General features: G+C 36.2%; 1 protein-coding gene across 6 annotated transcripts in view; it reads right to left on the reverse strand.

Moving 5' to 3' along the window:
• Window positions 1-200: 200 nt before the first annotated feature.
• The window catches only part of HAPLN1 (hyaluronan and proteoglycan link protein 1), an 80431-nt gene continuing 62835 nt past the window's right edge, over window positions 201-17796 (reverse strand). For 3 of the 6 annotated variants that reach the window (XM_071208893.1, XM_058275668.1, XM_071208894.1), the window contains exons 3-5: window positions 13019-13387; window positions 5821-6123; window positions 201-3759 (exon numbers count right to left, since the gene is read on the reverse strand). In XM_071208893.1, the coding sequence (XP_071064994.1) occupies window positions 3470-3759; window positions 5821-6123; window positions 13019-13387 (962 nt within the window). In that variant the 3' untranslated portion in view covers window positions 201-3469. Of the gene's footprint in view, window positions 3760-5820; window positions 6124-13018; window positions 13391-17796 lie in introns of all 6 variants that reach the window. The other 3 variants (XM_004483439.5, XM_023586068.2, XM_071208890.1) reach the window with 1 other exon arrangement.

A 17796-nucleotide genomic window follows, 5' to 3' on the forward strand; every position in this document is an offset into this window, starting at 1 on the left:
TCTTAAGGAGAATTCAGTCTGTCTTTGTGCTCATTACTCATTTGCATTTCTTCCTGGGGATCTATGTGTTTATAACTTGAACTCAAGTGTATCAGAACAAGGATGGGTTAAATGTCCTTTCTTGAAAGAATGTATATACAAGCTGAACACAAAGAATAATAACTACTAAGATTCTACAACTCAGAAGAATCAAAAGATACTGCAGTAGCACAAAATTCACTTTTAATGTTTACCAGTTCATTGTCTCTTACAGAAAAATGAAAACAATTTTTTTTTTTGGTAATACAGATTGGTTCTTCTGCTCAGATTTGCACTCAGTATGTATTAAATGCCTTTATGTACTGGTTTTCTTTTAATCAGGAGGTTAAATGACTTGTATTTTTCATTTCGTTTGCTGTACACCGCTGCTGTCTGGCCGTAGTGAACTATGAGACAGTTTACTTCTCAACAAAATATGTCAGTTATCCCCTGATCTTTCTCCATGCAGTCTATGCTGAAAACTGATAAGTAATTCCTTTAATCCTCCCCTCCTTAGTGGTCAGCTACTCCATGAGGCCACCATATACTTCGAAACACTGAAATCAAGACACCCAGTATGGCTGCCAGCAACCAAATTGGAATCTCCTTTGAGACTAGTTTTAATTGCCAAAATAATAAGTAACTATAGAATTGCATAAAATAAAACTTTAACAGGTACCGGCCCCCTTTCTATGAGAGAAAGTTTAAATTTACAAATACCGTATTTGACTACAAAGTACTGTGATAAAATATGGCAGCAGTCGTTAAAAGATGCTTCCAGTGTTAATGTGACTGACTGGATTTCATCCCTATTCTGTCTTTTTGTTTGGGTTTTCAAATGCAGGTCTCTCAGTGAAATGTGCAGATATGCTTTGTCCTTGTATGGACCACAAGCATTAAAAATGGACAAAATATCAAAAAAACGTATTTCTTAACCCAGCCTCCAATCTCATCCCTCTGAAACCCTAAGAACCCAAGTCAGAGGAGCAAATTCTGAATTAGCCAGTGCTGTTCTGACTTTCTGTTAAGAATCATACTATGATAACTTTCTCTTTCAGACATTCTCAGTGAGATGCCTTGGGGGAATGAAGTAGGAAAATGAACATTTAGTGGATAAACAGCAAAATGAGACCATTAAAAAGACCCCTTATTTAAGTAAGAGTCTAAAGAGTATGTGGATTCTGATTCTTTGGGCAAAATCATAAGGTAAAATTTTGCCTACACTATTCATTCTAAGACTTTGTTTTACAAGAATGAAAAAGAATGGTATGCAATTGGTATAGATTTTAATCAGCTAACAGTCACTTCAGAGATTGTAATCAGCACCAATTCCTATACACTAGTAAGTATTCAAAAGTTAAGAAATGCTACAATGCTTAACATTATAAAGGTAGAGTTCTGCAGCAATAACTGAAAGTTATATGCCTGCTGCAAAAGAAATTTGTTCCCACTTGCGCTTCCAATAAAGTTGTAACAGGTAATAATCCTTCAACTATGGGCTTTCTTCATTGAGCTAAACCCATATTTGAGTTATTAGGGTTGCTATTTTGGAGATATTCTTCTCTATAAATTGTATATTCATCTGGTCCTACACAATTCAGTTTTCATTAATTTATAAGTACAAGTTTACTTATATGAGCAGTGTTTGAATTAAACCTCCCAATCTCTTTGGATTTAAATTTTTGTACGATATGCATATCCAACCTAATTTAAAAATGTGCATGCATACATTGTCAACTTTTAATATTAAAGCATCTGAAAACTTCCAGATATGCTTTTGATGAAAGAAATTATCTACTTTTATTTACAATATTTCGTCTAGATAATCTATGAACTTAGCTATGGTTTCAGGGACTTCCAATTATGCTATACCTTCCACACACATAACTCTACATTTATAGAGTAAATTTATTAGAATTATTACAGAGCTTTAAAATGCAACACAATTAATTCAGGAAACAGATTTATTTACTTAGGATCATGGGAGAAAAATCTACATAAAAACATTCATGAAAGCATATCAGCTATGTCATACTTGGGTTATTATACTAAATCTCATTTATTAGAACTCATTGTGAAACAATAGGAAACCATGAAACGTAATTTGAATACAAATATTGGTCCCTGTGGGGTCTCAGCAGTCATAGAAAACTATAGGAAAACAAGGTTTTATATAAGATTGGACCTGCTAATGTGGAAAGTTGTCTCTCTGAAGCTGGACTTTTATATAAAGCCCTGAAGTAAATTTTAGTGTAAACTCTTTGATGACAGCTTCAGCATTTCATTTAAGCCTAATGATGACAAATAAGCCTAACCATTGACCACATTTTCTATTTGGGAGAAAAATTTAGAACTACATTGTCTACTCTTTTTTCCCCAAACACAGGCACCAGTTGGACTTTCTAGTGTGTATACAAATAGAAGTAATAAGAATTTTGATATTTGGGTCTCTATTTCTTGGTTATGCAAGTGTATAATTACTCATTCCTTTATGATTTAAAATTTTCAGATAATGTAAATAAGAAAGAAATATTAAATAGTTTTAAAGTTATTTTTATAGGACAATAACATTTCATAGGCTAACATAAAATCAAGCTGCTAAATTTTACAATTTTTCTGTCCAGCAGTTTATCTATGTAACTGCCCTGAGTAGATGCTAAATGCTGCTTAGCAAACGGCCCTTAGAATTTAAATATAATTCAGTAAAGCTACTCAAAAGATGAAGCAATTCTCAGACATGTAATTTTAATTAGAAGAAGGTAAGATTTTCTTATTGGCTAAATGTTATTCTGCTTATTTAAGCTTCATACTTCATATAATGGGAGTTAGGGAGTTTTAACTGTGCTTGCTACTATGCATTGGCGTTTGTGTGATTTTTTTTTTCGTAAAAAAGGCATGATTTTAAACAGTAAAACATTCCGTCTATTGGAGACTTGAAATATCAACTTTTAGAAAAGCATAGATTGTTCCCTTGTGAAACTGAGTTTGTGCAATTGCTCAGAGTCTCGATTTATGTAAAGAAGCCTGTATTTCAAATCTGTTGCTCTAATTTGTTTATTGTAGTACATTTCAAAATTGTACAAATGTGTAAAATTTGTGCTTGTGGAAGCTGCTGCTCTGAGTAGCTTTACTTTCCTTCATTTAGTCTGAGCAATCCTCAAGCTATTGCATGCCCCTTTCCTGAAGGATACTTTGTTGGGATGATGTAGCTTAAAGAGTTTGGCTCTAAAGCTTCCTTATGTAGCGCTTCCCTTAAAATTATATTAATTTATAATATATATTGAATGATAGCTTTACAAAAACAAATGAATGAATTGGTCTTTATGAAAATGACTCTTTACAGTAAGTAAAAAAGGGTTATCACAGTTTTGGTAACTTGCATGAGTTCATATTGAAAAAACCTTTCACATGTTTTTAATGACTTTAGAACTGATGTGCTCTAGGGACACACTCAGTTGTATGCTCTGAAGCAGTAGACACCATACAGCTTATGCTTTTTATCAGGGAAACCCACCAAGCGCACTGCAGCCTCAGTGGGACTGCAGCGCCTTCTTGGCCTAGAGATTGGGTAGCGGACGCTGCCATCTGCCAACCAGCCCGCATCGCAGCGGTCATATCCGAGAAGTTTCCAGGCAGCGAATAACTGGCCCACTTTTGCAATCTGAGCACCATCATTGAGACAAGCTTGCACCGCTTCATCATAGGTCAGCTTGGTGGGGTGGATCAGGTAGTAAAAACGGCCTGTGGAGGGAAAGGGAGAGCGTCAATGGGCCTTTCTGAAACTGAGCCACAGAGATGGAATGAGCCCCAAACGGAAGTGTTTCTGAATGGAGACAGGGGGATACAGAGTAATGTCTGTGAAGTTTTTGAAACAAAGGATTGTCAATTAAATGTAGATCTCCCACTCCAATCTTCCCCACACTCTTTCACCTCCGCCAGGATATCTCCATTAAATAATTTTTTTCCTTGCCCCTTAATATGTGTTCAGACGTGCCCCTTTATAGCTTTAAAGAGAAAAGCGAAATGACAGATGCAGTTTGTTAGCTAATTAGTGACTAAAAGAGCCATTCTGTGCCACTATAGAAGACAGAATTCCATGTTAAAAGCAAGAGCTATTTAAATTCTGGCTGTAGCAAGTCTGAAGCCCCAGCACAAGTTTCTGGAGAGGCAAAATTTGAATGTGAAAGGATCAAAAAACATTCCTGACATAAAAGTCCATTTAAAAAAAAATCAAAAGCCCTCAATTCCTTTCATTACAGGTATCAATAAGACATTATTCTCATTCAAAGACTACAGTATGAAAATGCAAAGAATACAGGAAGTCACTTGCCATAAATAATACACACTTAGAATGTAAAGTCAGTCTCTGTTCACTCACTAACAAGGGGGGTAAAGTTATTTTTTCTTTTTCCCATCTGTTTTGAGTTCTGACACCTAGACATTTCTCGATTTCACAGAAAGAATTAGTCCCAATTACTTATTAAATGGTGTTAACTAGTGAGATTCCCTCAACGTATAAAATATGATGGCATCAGCTAACTGAAGTGACACACACTGAAGGTTTTGTCAGGCATCTTAGTTTCATGTAGAAGAGGATCAGACTGTTTTACCTGGTTACATATCATGAAGTGATATCCCCATGCCCCACATTTAAATATAGATTATTGACAACTCTTTCTAGATTGAGATGATGTAATCTGGAGAAAGGGTAGAGGTCATTAGAACATTAACTAGGGGTTGGTTTTACCATCTATACTAGAGGTTGGCAAACTTCAGCACATGAGTTAAATCTGGCCTGTTGCCTGTATTGCTAAATAAGTTTTACTGGAAGAGATTCTTGTTCATTCGTTTAAATATTGTGTATATCTGTTTTTCTACTACAATGGCAGAGTTGTAAAGTTTGTGCAGAGAGGATATGACCTTCAAAGCTGAAAGAATTTACTATCTAGCCCTTGAAAGAAAAAATTTGCCAGCCCTTGATCTACACATTGCTATTTCCCCCAATCATGCCATCAAGGACCCAAAACATAAAAATGATGGGACTACAGCTGACTTCATGGGTGTGCAACCTGTGAAGCTGGAAAGGGCTCCACACTTAGAAGGCCCTCATGCTTGGTCTAATGCTCTGCTGCCAACACCTTAAAATTCTTTATTTTGAACAAGGGGTCCCATGATTTCATTTTGTACTGGCCCCACAAATTATGTAGCTAGATCTGGTTGGGGCAAGACTAGGGTTGGGCATTGTGTTGAATGCAATGTGATCCAACGTGGATCTCTCATATCTTAGTAAATCTCTGATTACTCTTTTCTACTTTCTTTCTCACTTATGAACGAGCACCCTCAAGCTATTTCTACTTAATTTTTGTACTCTCTTCCCCCTTTATCTTGAACTTTGCTGATCATGTATGAATAATTTTGACAAAATTTGAAAAGATGGAGCATGGATGTTAGAGAAGCTTCCCTTACTTTAAATGAGAAATCCATATTCCTGTGGAGGGCACAGAATGGGGCAGCATCATCTTTGGCAATAAGAAACAGACCACATACAAAGTGACAGCTTAAGCTATTTCATAACAAAAAATGGAACGCAACCAAAACCTATGAATAGTGAAGATATGCGCTTTTGGTTGATTTATGTGGATATGTAAAAAAAATTATGACAATGTTTTGCATCTTTTCAGATGAGAATAATACATCGAAGCTTATTTTTTAAAAAGTAAGTATGGTTAAAAGCCAAATAGAGTGTCATAATACAAATCCGTCTCTGAGATAGGAAAGACGGCAGAGCAGTTAATATCTTACCATTGAAGTTGGATGTAAAACAGAAAACATCATATCTGCTTTTATCTTTATCCCAAAACCCGTAGTTCCTGACACCAGGCACTGTGTTCTGGCCTCCACAGGGCTCCCTTGGCTTCGTGATAGGGTACTGTACAGACCCGTCGCTGAGCCAGCCGGCATTGCACCAGTCCAGGCCACCTCGCCAGGCATCGTACAGCTGGTCGAAGGAGGCGATCACGGCGCCCTGGTCCAGGCAAGCCTGCTGTGCCTCGTGAAAATTGAGATTGTAGCGTCCCAGTCGAGGAAAGTACGGGAATACCACACCTGCCGAAAGGAGAAGACGAGGAGACATTAGTGGCACTGCCAGTAACAGCTACAAGGAAATCCCACTTGAATGGAGATAAAAATAATACACTATCCATCAGATGAAGTAGAAGCTTGCATTCAGCTTGCAGTGATGTCTCACACTCCTCTTCTCCTTGGCTTGATAACTCCAGGGATTTACTTCATTTGCTAACAGTTCAACTGAAGACTTCAAATTCTCCTTACATTTTCCCAATAGCTCCTCTCCTGAGGACTTAACCTGCTAATTGGTTGCTAACCCTGATTACTTTGAGGGCCTTTCACCTGAGAAAAAGTCAACATTGAATACTAGGGGCAGTAAGGGATGTAGAATCAGTGGGAGAGAAAGTGTTTGTCAAAATTCACGATGCTTTTCTAGTAATTAATTTTCTGTAGTCCTTCAAGCGTGTAATAAACATGTCAAAAGTTGATTAGAATGTAACAAAATACCTCCTTTTATATGTGCTATTAGTGGGCAAAAACCCTCACCAAAGGTGAGCCATGTGACTTGGTGCTTAGCTTTGCCTGGGAAGATGCAATGGCTTTTAAAGAGCACTTAAAATTTTTTGTTTCTTTTCTAAACTGGCCAAACTTATTCTAGTTTTGTAGTATTTTTATCCATGGCCACTGATTCAGTGTAATGTGATATGGCAGCCATTTTAAGGCTAAAACCCCTAACTTTCATCCCTGGTAGAATTAGACTTTTAAAATATATAGTTGTTTTTCCACTCTACTACTAGCTTCTAAATTACAATATAGTCAAGTTCAGTTCTTTTGATCAAATAATCATGGAAGGAAATTGAGCTGTCTCACAGTATTTTGCACAATTTCTTTAAAGGATAAGCATTATCTCATAAGAAATCAAAATTGTATCATTTGCTGGACTTTCAAAAGGAAAAATATGTTTAAATGCCTCTCTCATGACAATTAATGACAATTTAGAGTGATCATTCAAGGCCTTACCTATAATTTCTTGAATATTATTAGAAATAATTAGCACTTTAGCAAGCGTAATGCTAAAAATTGTCCCACTGACAGTCATTTGGCGGATTATATCAGAACAAGCTATTTTATGAGACTGCAGATTCTGTTCAAGATGAATTTACAATTCACTAATAGCGTGACAAAGACTCGGGGAAATATTTTTCTTTTATAAGTTGTCCTGGAAGACACTACAAGAACTTTCAATGCTTTCAATAAAGTCTTGTCCACCAAAGGCCCGTGTAGGGCATGTTTTACCCTCCAGGACAGTCCAGCTGGCACCCTCCACTCCAGGCAGAGATCCAGGAAGGCTTCCTGATCTCACCCTGCCTTCTCCGGCTCTTGGCTAAAGGATCTACAAGTTGAATCAGAGCCAAAATGAAGGAGGAAAAGACTCTCTTGATTGCCGCTGACCCCTGCCGTGGTGAAGGGGAGGGGAAGCCAGCCTGGAGATAGTTCTCTCTAAGAAGGTTTGTGCCCAGGCATCCAAAAAAGCAGTCAACACTGGGAGGGGACTACTCTGGTGCTCCCTGCACTCTGTGCCTTTCTTCCTTTTTCCTCAGCAACCACAGGAATGCCAATAAAAAGTAAAATATTTCATTTATCTAGTGGAGATTTCCTTGGCAGCTTGACCTCAAGTGAAAGAAAATCTCAAAGTATCTCAACCTGAAGAAAGAAAGTTAGAAACCATATGGCTTGACATCCATTTCCCAAATGGCTCAGGAATAGAAACAGTAGAGAATGTTAATTTATAGTAATTTTAAAAACCTAGAAAACCTTTCAGGTTTAAACTCACTGTAGTGAATTCTGTGCATTCTCATGGGGATTAGTCTTTATTTTAGTAATTTGTCCCTGATTAACCACTGATTGTTACTGAAATATGATTGATTTACTTCTTAGCCAGCATAAATATTTTTTTAGTTGCTTTCAAATTTAACCTAGTTTCATTAGTAATTTCTTGAATTCTTAAAGTGAAACCCTATATTTGAAATCTAGTATTTTTAAGTCATAAGAACAAATGGCCAACTTACTGTTATATTTACTTATGATATTTACTGACAAATTTTAATTAATGTTTGAAGATGCTGGAAAGAACACATTCCAGGTAAATCAAGGTCAACTTCTGTGTTTCAGTCAGCCAAAGTTTCAAATGTTGCACTGTGTTCTACACATTTGGTGCACACATTTCAATGAGTAGATGCTTTCAAGCAGGAATGGTATCATTGTTAGTATTTTATTTATTTACTTTGCCTTCCAGCTAGATGAGATTTCAACATCTAAGACTGTCATTGCAGAAAGCTTTTTGCTCTCTGAAAAAACTTGCAATTTTTGTAGCTGAATTATGGAACAAATGGTTTCTTTCATACAGCATTACAAAAATAGTAAAAGCCAAATTTTTATGGGTGGGAAAGAAGGTTGTACAATTATTTTTCCAGTAATATCTGACTCATTTCTCCATTATACTTGTATGTCAAAATATAATCAGAAGTGCTTCACTTTTCTATGAAGAGCTAGTAGGCATGACTGTAAAGGATATTAATGAGGATAGTACAGTGCATGGAAAAGAATAATATGAAATTATATGAGGAGTTTAGTAAGTTGAACTTTATATTGAAAACACATTTGTTAAGATTTATAATAGTGCGACTCCAGTCATCCTACTTGTCAGCAAATATCAATTTGTTAGATATGAAAGGTTTTCATTCACTGGGCCATGTAAAAGTTCAAATGAGTTTCAATAATTCCATAAAGTCAATATGTCTAGTAATAAAAAGGCAGAGACCATATACTGTAATTTTACCTTCCCTAGTACTTGATAGTGCCCCTGAGTGCTCTGCATATAATGAAATCATTCTATTTCTGAAAGTTCTCAGATTATATTTTGGTATATTTGGCCCCAATTTCATCAACAGAAACCCAACATCAATGGGAAAATTGGAAAATATAAATATAAATTAAAAATCATGTTTATCATATTATTATTTATATCTGTTTATTACAGAGGTGAATTCTGCAGCTAAAGCTACTTAATGAATTTATAGGGACATTCTCCTTGTTATTTCCATAAAAGGCTTGTTTCTTGATAGGTGCTGTTCCTAGCAATGTGGGTAATTGGCAGCAGTCAGAAGGCTTTACCCTAGCCAAGATTCTATATGAAAAAATTGTGACACCTCAGCTAATTCCAGCTTACAAAGACATCAGCATTTCATAGGATTGACATTCTTTTTTGCCAGTGTGATTCAACAAAGAGTTCTTAAATCACAAATAAGGGTAGGCATTGTGCTTATTATTCCAGTATACAGGTATGGATAGCTTCTTCCCACAAAGGATATGACTCCAAGACAGAGTAAAGCTTGTTAGATAAATACAAACCATACAACATGGGCATCTTAAAGAACAATATTTTTTTCTAGTTGGTAAAACTCTTTGTAGAATATACACTTAATCTGGGCATTAAAGGACTGATATAATTATAGAAGATGTACAATTACAGGTGAAAAAGCAACTTAATCACAATAGTCAAAACAATGTGCTTCCCTGTTCTTATTTGTGCCTGTTAGAAGACGGATAGTCAGTACATGGGAAACTTGCCTGTTCGGTAGATGTTCACATGTTAAGATGTAATCGATAACGTGAAAAGGTCAGAAACTGGACTAAGAGCTAATAAATGATCACGAGGTTATGTCTTTTGCCACATGTGGTTTACCATAGCCTTCAAACTCTTACGCGCATAAGAGTTTGTGCATACTTGATTGCTGTACTTTGATTGTACGTTACAGACTGGGTAAATGCTGTCAAGCCACTCATAAAACTTATCCTCATGTTAGCAGTCAAGGTTCCTCAAGATTTCATTCTACAGTGATATTGTGGCCATGTCTTTAAAAAGAAAGTTTCATAATTTTGTCTTTAACAATGAGTCCTTCTTTCATACTGAAGTGTATGTAGGGAAAACAATATGCTATCTGAAATTGTCTTGAAAATTATCCAGCGGGGATGACAGTGAGAGAGAAATAAAGCAAGATAAGATTGACTACATCACGTCAATTTTTGAATCTAGATGATGGTGTATGGGGATTCATTATACCATTTTTTCTAGTTTTCCAAATATTTGTAAGTGTCCATAACAAAAAGTTATAATTTTTTATCCCACCTTATTTGCCAGGCTGAGACTTAGATCAGTCAGGCTGGAATGTTAACTGTCTGTGGCATCGGTTGTCCGCATTATTTGCCTTCAAAGAGTTTCTCTCTCACACCTATTGTCTACCCTTCTGCTTTTTCATACTCTTTACCCTTTGATAAGACCAGGTTCACCTTTCAACCAGATTGTCTTTGCCATAAGGGGGCTCTGTGTGGCCCCTGTATGCATGCACAACTTTTTGTATTTGAAAATGTAAATCCCTTTATCAAACATCCACTGGTTTGTTAACTATTTAACAACTCTAACTTTGTTCTTGACACTTGACTTCAGACAAGATTGCAAATGTGATTTGAGCTATAATGGAAATCTGTATAAGGTGCTATAAGATCATACCTGAGGAGTGAAGGAAGAAGGCATAGGGTAAAGTTGACCTTTGATCTTATTTTTGCAGTAGTATACATTCTTGAGTTATTAAGAAATGGATCATTGTATGTAAATCTCATCTCCAAAGATGAAATGTCAGTCATCAAGACAGGTCCTCTGGTTAATGACTGTTTCTACCCTCAAGGCACACAAGATAGATGGAAAAACACTACCTGTAGTGAAGAGAACTGAATAGCCACTGTGGGTACAATATAATAAGTCCCTAGGTTTGCTCTCAAACAGTTTTGGGGACTTGAAGAACCTTCTGAAGACTGGAGATTCTAAATGCTGATTTTGCCTTTCTGCAGTCTTTCTTCTTCCCAGCACCCCTAACCCCAACAGAGAATTTCTCCTTTGTGTGAGCCATCCACCAGGGTATAGGTGGATAACAACATAACCTTCATCAGACACCCTTGGTATCACATTGCAGCTCTAGCTCTTACTAGCTATTACCTTGAAAAGATGTTTTCTGGAAGCCTCATCTGTAAAAGTGAGACTTCTGGAAGTGAGCAAAATAAATAATCCATATGATTATAGTAATTTTTGCACCCACTTATTTTTACCAAATTCTGCTTTATATCATTAAAGTATCTAAGAATTTTTAATGGACTGAAAGCTTGTTGAATGAAAAGAATTGAGATTTGAAACTTTTTGCATCCCATGGTACCTAAAACAGCACTTGTGAAAATATTAATCAATTATATTGATATCTTTGGCCATACTTTCTTGGTTCATGTCCAGCGGTGTTACCGGGAAATGTTTCCAAAGCATGAGAAGCATGGAGATTTGGAATCGTGCAGGACCCAATCTACAAAAGTTACTCATTTTTATAGTTCCCCTTTAACACCTCTAGTTGTGTCCTGAAGGAAATCTCCATTTGATCCTAGAGTACATTATCCTTTCTAACATATACTAGATCTTCCTTTCAAACAAAGGGAGAACAGGCTTCATGCACAAAGCCATCAGCAACAGTGGTATCCAGCTAGAATGAAGACATGCCTTATATTTATTATTATGATTTCCTTCTATTTCTGGCAAGATATTCTGCTTTCTATTTATGCAAAATTTTGTTTTAAGATAAACATGGGGAAACAGTAAATATGACATGTGAATTACTTACAAGTGTAGGAGATACTATGGTATATAAACATAGACTTTTAGAAGAAAAATTAACTTTGATAATATTGCTCAACTTCTTATTTCATAGATGAGGAAGTCAAAGTACAACAAGGATAAATAATCAGCACAAATTATGAAACTTGTACTGGCAGAGACAGGACTAATCTAGGACTTCATTGTACTAGCTCAAGTCTCTGTCCATTGCCTGACGCTCCTTTGATAAAGTAAATCATCTCTCAAATAATCTTTAATGACAGACCATCTTCTCTAAGCTAAGTACTTTTCCATCCTGAATAATACCAATGTTCATGGATATTAATGTGAATCAATAAAATCTGAACGCACAAGGTAGCATTTGGAATCAAGAATCAAGAACTACAACTAGGAGAGACAAGGGAAAGTCACAAAAATGTAATTTCAATATCATGCAATTCATTGGACATACAAAGCAAATAAATTTCTAAAAACGGTGATGAAATTCATATCTTCAGTGATGTGATAGTGACGAGGAGTTTCCCTACTTAGGAATGTATAGAGGTGCACGAGGCAGAGGGGAAGCAAATGTGGGAAGGATACTTTTTTTATTGTATGTATTTGTACGGTTTGGTTTTTGGACCCAGTGTATTATACACTTACAAAAAATAAAATTCCCCTCAAAATGCCTTGAACATTTGGTATTGAATATCTAAGAGATTCTAAACTATTTTTTAAAAATTATTTCTTTACAAAAAATTTAAAGAAATCTAGGGATCACTTTTCTGTTAAATCAAGTTTCCACAATCACTTCACTGAATAAAATTACATGTATTTTAGTTAGCAGATGTCCTTTAAAAACTTGCCATTCTTTTGAAATGGAAATAATTTTAAAACATAATAAAAAAGCATCCAATCTGAAATTGTCAATAACCATGGAATGGGATTTAAATTTTGAATAACATAAAGCAGTTTGAGTGTTGTTATTTCAGTTCCACTGCACATTTTTGATAGTTGCAAATAGCTTCAATTTTGCACAGAACCGTTGTACATACATTTAAATTATGAAAGCAGGAATCCTAGGCAGACTGTAGAATACAAAAGAATAGAAAAACATGCTATGCATGGACTTTTGACTGCTCAGTCATCACTATGGTAACCAGTAGATGTTACTCCTCATGAAAAAAAATGAGCAATGATTAATTATCATTTCTAACTTTAGCATGACTTCTATATACCCACCTTGTAAGTCTAATGCTACCACAGCAGTATCATCTTCTAATCCTTCAATCACCTCACACTTATATTTCCCATAATCCTCCAGGGTAAGGTCTGTGATTACCAGAGAAGCATCGTTGTCATTGCCTCCATTTAGAAACACTCTACCCTGGTAGCCTCCGTAGGTTTTCTTGTGGTATCCCATGGAAACAAAAACATCCTCTTCCTTGAGGTAATCTGAAGTTAGCTTGGTCCACTTAATTCGGATTTTGTGAATTCCTGAGCCAAAGGCTGTAGGGTCTCGATAAAATTTACAAGGCAGTGTAACATTGCCACCTCTGTGTGAGAACACCTTGGCTTGTTCTGCTTCCACAAGTAGACGGGGACCATTTTCTGCTGAAATTAAAAAGAACAAAAAGAAAGTAACCATGGATTATTTTTAGCTTATTTTTGTAAATAAAATATTCTACTTATAAAGAATACTGACAAATAGCTTTGGGTAATTAAAGTCTCTAGGTTGTTGGAGAGCAGTCTATTTTTAGCTATATACAAAGTTACCTCTAATACCTATAGGCCATCTCATCTATAAAGTAGTCATGTCTTTGGAACTATTGAATAAAGGGAGGAACTGCATTGTGATTCTAAGGAATATTGGATGCAAGACTCCATAGCCACCTGAAGTTGTATGATTCCATAATCAATTCTATATATTTTTCTAGTTTCAGTTTTCTTCACATTTAAGTAAAAAAGCAATGAAGTCTATTATTTAGAAACAAGGCCCAAGGGAATGGAAGAGTTACATGACAATTTCATAAAAATAAACCAAAAAATTCCAGGGTGGGTAGATTTATCTATTCCCAGCTGGACTTCCTAATACAATAAGTCTGTATTATTCTCATAGCGAAAAGTATAACATCACTCATTTTCACTGTGCTTTTTTGACCAAAGATTCCTGAACAATCTCAGATTTGTGGCTTTTATTCCAATATAAACTGGTGTTACCTTATAGTGGAGCATTTTGAGCAATGTGAATTTATTTTATTTTCATGGAAAGTTTAAACATCAGAAAGGAAGTTTTTTTTTTTTCTAGTTCACTTATTTTATTTAAGTTATAAAGTAAGGCATTCCTATATTGAGTACAGACATAGGCTTTCTCACATTTGATTTCTCTGAGTCTCCCCTTCCATTAGGTTTATATTATGAATTCTCTCATGTGATATATTAGACCATCTTCTATGGGCTTTGCTACATAGAGGACATTTATGTGGGTTCTCTCTCTTATGAATTTCCTTAGATTATCTTAAGTAGTGCTTATGACTAAGGGACTTCCATATTGATGGCAAACATAGTGTTTCTTCAGTATGTGAGTTCTCTGGTGTGTTTAAAGGTTAAAGCTATGGCTGAAGTCTCTTTCATATTGAAAACCACTTATAGCGAGAGTTCTCATTCCATCTAAGGTCATGCTTTCAATAAAATCCAGAAGATCTAAAACACATTCTTCAAATTTTGAATGTTAAAAGTTTATCTGGGAGGATTTCCAGGGAGACAGTGTCAGAATAGATAGACAGGGTTCAACTCTCTCACAAAAAATATATATATATAAAGGGAAAAAATGCTGTCTGAGCGGCCTGCTTTGGGGATCTGCAGACAGGACAGTGTTGTGCAACCCACAGAAGGACAAGGGGCAGAGGGACAAAGAACCTGAAATCCTGAAATAACAACTGTGAGTTATTAAACCCCCGCAGCAGCTGGAAATGGGATCTATCCTCCTTCCTCTAGGCATGCAGTCTGCATAAAACCGTGGCTCACTGCAGCTGACTGAGGGGAACAGACATCTTCCTCATTGGGAAGAGGACGGGTATGGCACAGGGTGGAGAGTAGTTTCTCTTCAGTGGATTTGGCCAGCAGAACTCACTTTAAATCACTGCTCTGGCCAGACCAGAATCACGGGCAAGCAGAGTTTGAAAAAGACATCTCAGTAGAGAGATTTGCTGACATGTCATGTGCTGGCCAACAGAGATGCTCCAGGGAGAAAAACCGCTCTCAGGTCTCATCCTGAACTCCTAGGAGAACATCTGTGCCCCATTAGAGAGTCACTGGCTTGATTTTGATAACTTAACCTGGGGGATTTAAAGACTCAGAATAAGTTGAACCAAAATTCAAAGAAGAGCCATGAAATAAAACAACTACACAAGAGAGAGAAATTCACTATCAGAGTAAATTCACCAACATATTTAGATGCCTAGACATCAGCAAAAATTTACAAGTCATGCTAAGAAACAGGAAGAGATAACTCAGCCAAAGGAACAAACTAAATGAGATACAGGATTTAAGACAACTAGTCAATGATAATCACACAAATCTCCTAAATCAGTTCAAATAGTTGAAGGAAAGTATGACCAAAGATATAAATGATATTAAGAAGACACTGAGTGAGCATAAAAAACAATGTGAAAACCTGCAAAGAAAAGTATCAGAGTTTAAGGAAATGAAAGACACAATGATGAGATTAAAAATACACTAGAGACACGTAACAGCAGATTTGAATTGATGAAAGAATTAGTGATAATTGGAACAGAACATCAGAACATCTGAATTTGAAAAAACAGGGAAGCAGATGTAGCTCAACTGATAGAGTGTCCATCTACCATATGGAGGGTCCAGGGTTCGATCCCCAGGGCCTCCTGACCCACGTGGTAAGCTGGCCCACATGCAGTGCTGCTGTGCACATGGAGTGCCATGTCGCACAGGGGTGTCTCCACTTAGGGATGCCCCATGCACAAGGAGTGCACCCCGCAGAGAGCCTCCCCACATGCAAAAAGTACAGCTTACCCAGGAGTGGTGCTGCACACATGGAGAGCTGACACAGCAAGATGATGCAACAAAAAAGAGACACAGTTTTCCAGTGCCACCTGATAATGCAAGCAGATGCAGAAGAACACACAGCAAATGGACACAGAGAGCAGACAATGGGGGCAAAGGGGAAATAAATAAATAAAATAAATCTTAAAAAAAGAAACAAAGAAGTACTAGCTACCAAATCCTATTAAAAAAAAACAGAAGAGAAAGAGAAAAGAATGGGGAAAAAAAAATGAAACAGGGTATCAGGGAATCAAATGACAATGTAAAACACACAAACATACTTGTTATTGGTGTCCCAGAAGAAGAGAAAGGAAAAGGAGCAAAAAGAATATTTGAATAAACAATGACTGAAAATCTTCTAACCCTTATGAAAGATATAAATAATAAAACACAAGGACAATGCACTCCAAACAGAATAAACCTGAATAGACCTATTCTGAGACACTAACAATTCATAATGATGAATATCAGTGATAAACAAAAGATTCTGAAAGCAGCAAGAGAAAAGCAAAGCATCATGTACAAGGGAACCTAAATAAGATTAAGTTCCAACGTCTAATCAGAAAACATGAGGCAAGAAGAAAGTGGTATGATGTACTTAAGGTACTGAAAAAGAAAAACAGTCAGCCAAGAATTCTGTATCCAGCAAAACTGTCCTACAAAAATTAAGGTGAGTTTAAAGTCATCAGAGAAAAACAAAAAACTGAGTATGTTATCAAAAGACCAGATCTACAAAAGATACTAAAGGTAGGGCTGCAGTCTGAAAGGAAAAACAAAGGTGAGAGACTTGGAGAGTGTAGCAGTTTGATATTATTAACGAATTCCAAAAAGAAATACTGGATTATGTCTGTAAATAGATCTTTTCCTCTGGGTATATTAGATTATATTGGATTCATAGGTTCCTTGATTAAGTAATCATGTAAACCTCTTGTGCCAGTAAGGCATTGAGTCCCCACCCTTTGGTCCCCACAGATAAAAGGCATGGCAAAGGACAGAGTTGAGGGGTTTTGATGTTGAGGTTTTGATGTTGGAGTTTGATGCTGAAGCCCTGAGAAGAGAGGAATCCAGGAAGCCTGAACCCTCACAGACATCGGCAGCCATCTTGCTCCAACACATGAAAATAGACTTTGGTGAGGGAAGTAACTTATGCTTTATGGCCTGGTATCTGTAAGCTCCTATCCCAAATAAATACCCTTTATAAAAACAACCAATTTCTGGTATTTGGCTCACTAGTACAGAGAGGAATGTAGAAATGAAGATTATAATTAAACAGACAATAATAAGATATGACAATGAAAAGTCAAAGGATAAAATGAATGAAGTAATGCTTTTCTGGTAATAAATTGAATGTTAATGGATTGAATTTCCCAATCAAAAGACACAGATTGACAGAATGGATAACAAAATTACAAGCCATTTACATGTTGTCAACAAGAGACTCATCTCAGAATTAAGGCTAAAACTAGGTTGAAAGTGAAAGGTTGGAAAAAGATATTCCACACAAATAGTAATGATAAAAGAGCTGGTGTAGCCATACTAATATTGGACAAAATAGATTTTAAAAGCAAAACTATTCCAAGATATAAAGATCTTTATATATTAATAAAAAGGGAAATTTACCAAGAAGAAATAATTACAATAAGTATTTATATACCTAACCTGGGTGCTGCCAAATACATGAGGCACACATTGGCAAAACTGAAGGGAGAAATAGATGTTTCTAGACTAATAGGTGGAGAAAATACACCATTCTCAGTATAAATAAGGAAACAGAGAGCTTGAATAAGATGATAAATGAAGTAGACTGAATACACAGTTATAGAGCATTATACTCTCAAACAGCAGGATATACATTCTTTTAAAGCACTCATGAACTTTCTCTACGATAGACCATATATTGGGTCACAAGATGAGTCTCAATAAATTAAAATAGATTGAAA

Source organism: Dasypus novemcinctus, chromosome 2 (assembly GCF_030445035.2).
Source record: "Dasypus novemcinctus isolate mDasNov1 chromosome 2, mDasNov1.1.hap2, whole genome shotgun sequence".
Classification (NCBI taxonomy): domain Eukaryota; kingdom Metazoa; phylum Chordata; class Mammalia; order Cingulata; family Dasypodidae; genus Dasypus; species Dasypus novemcinctus.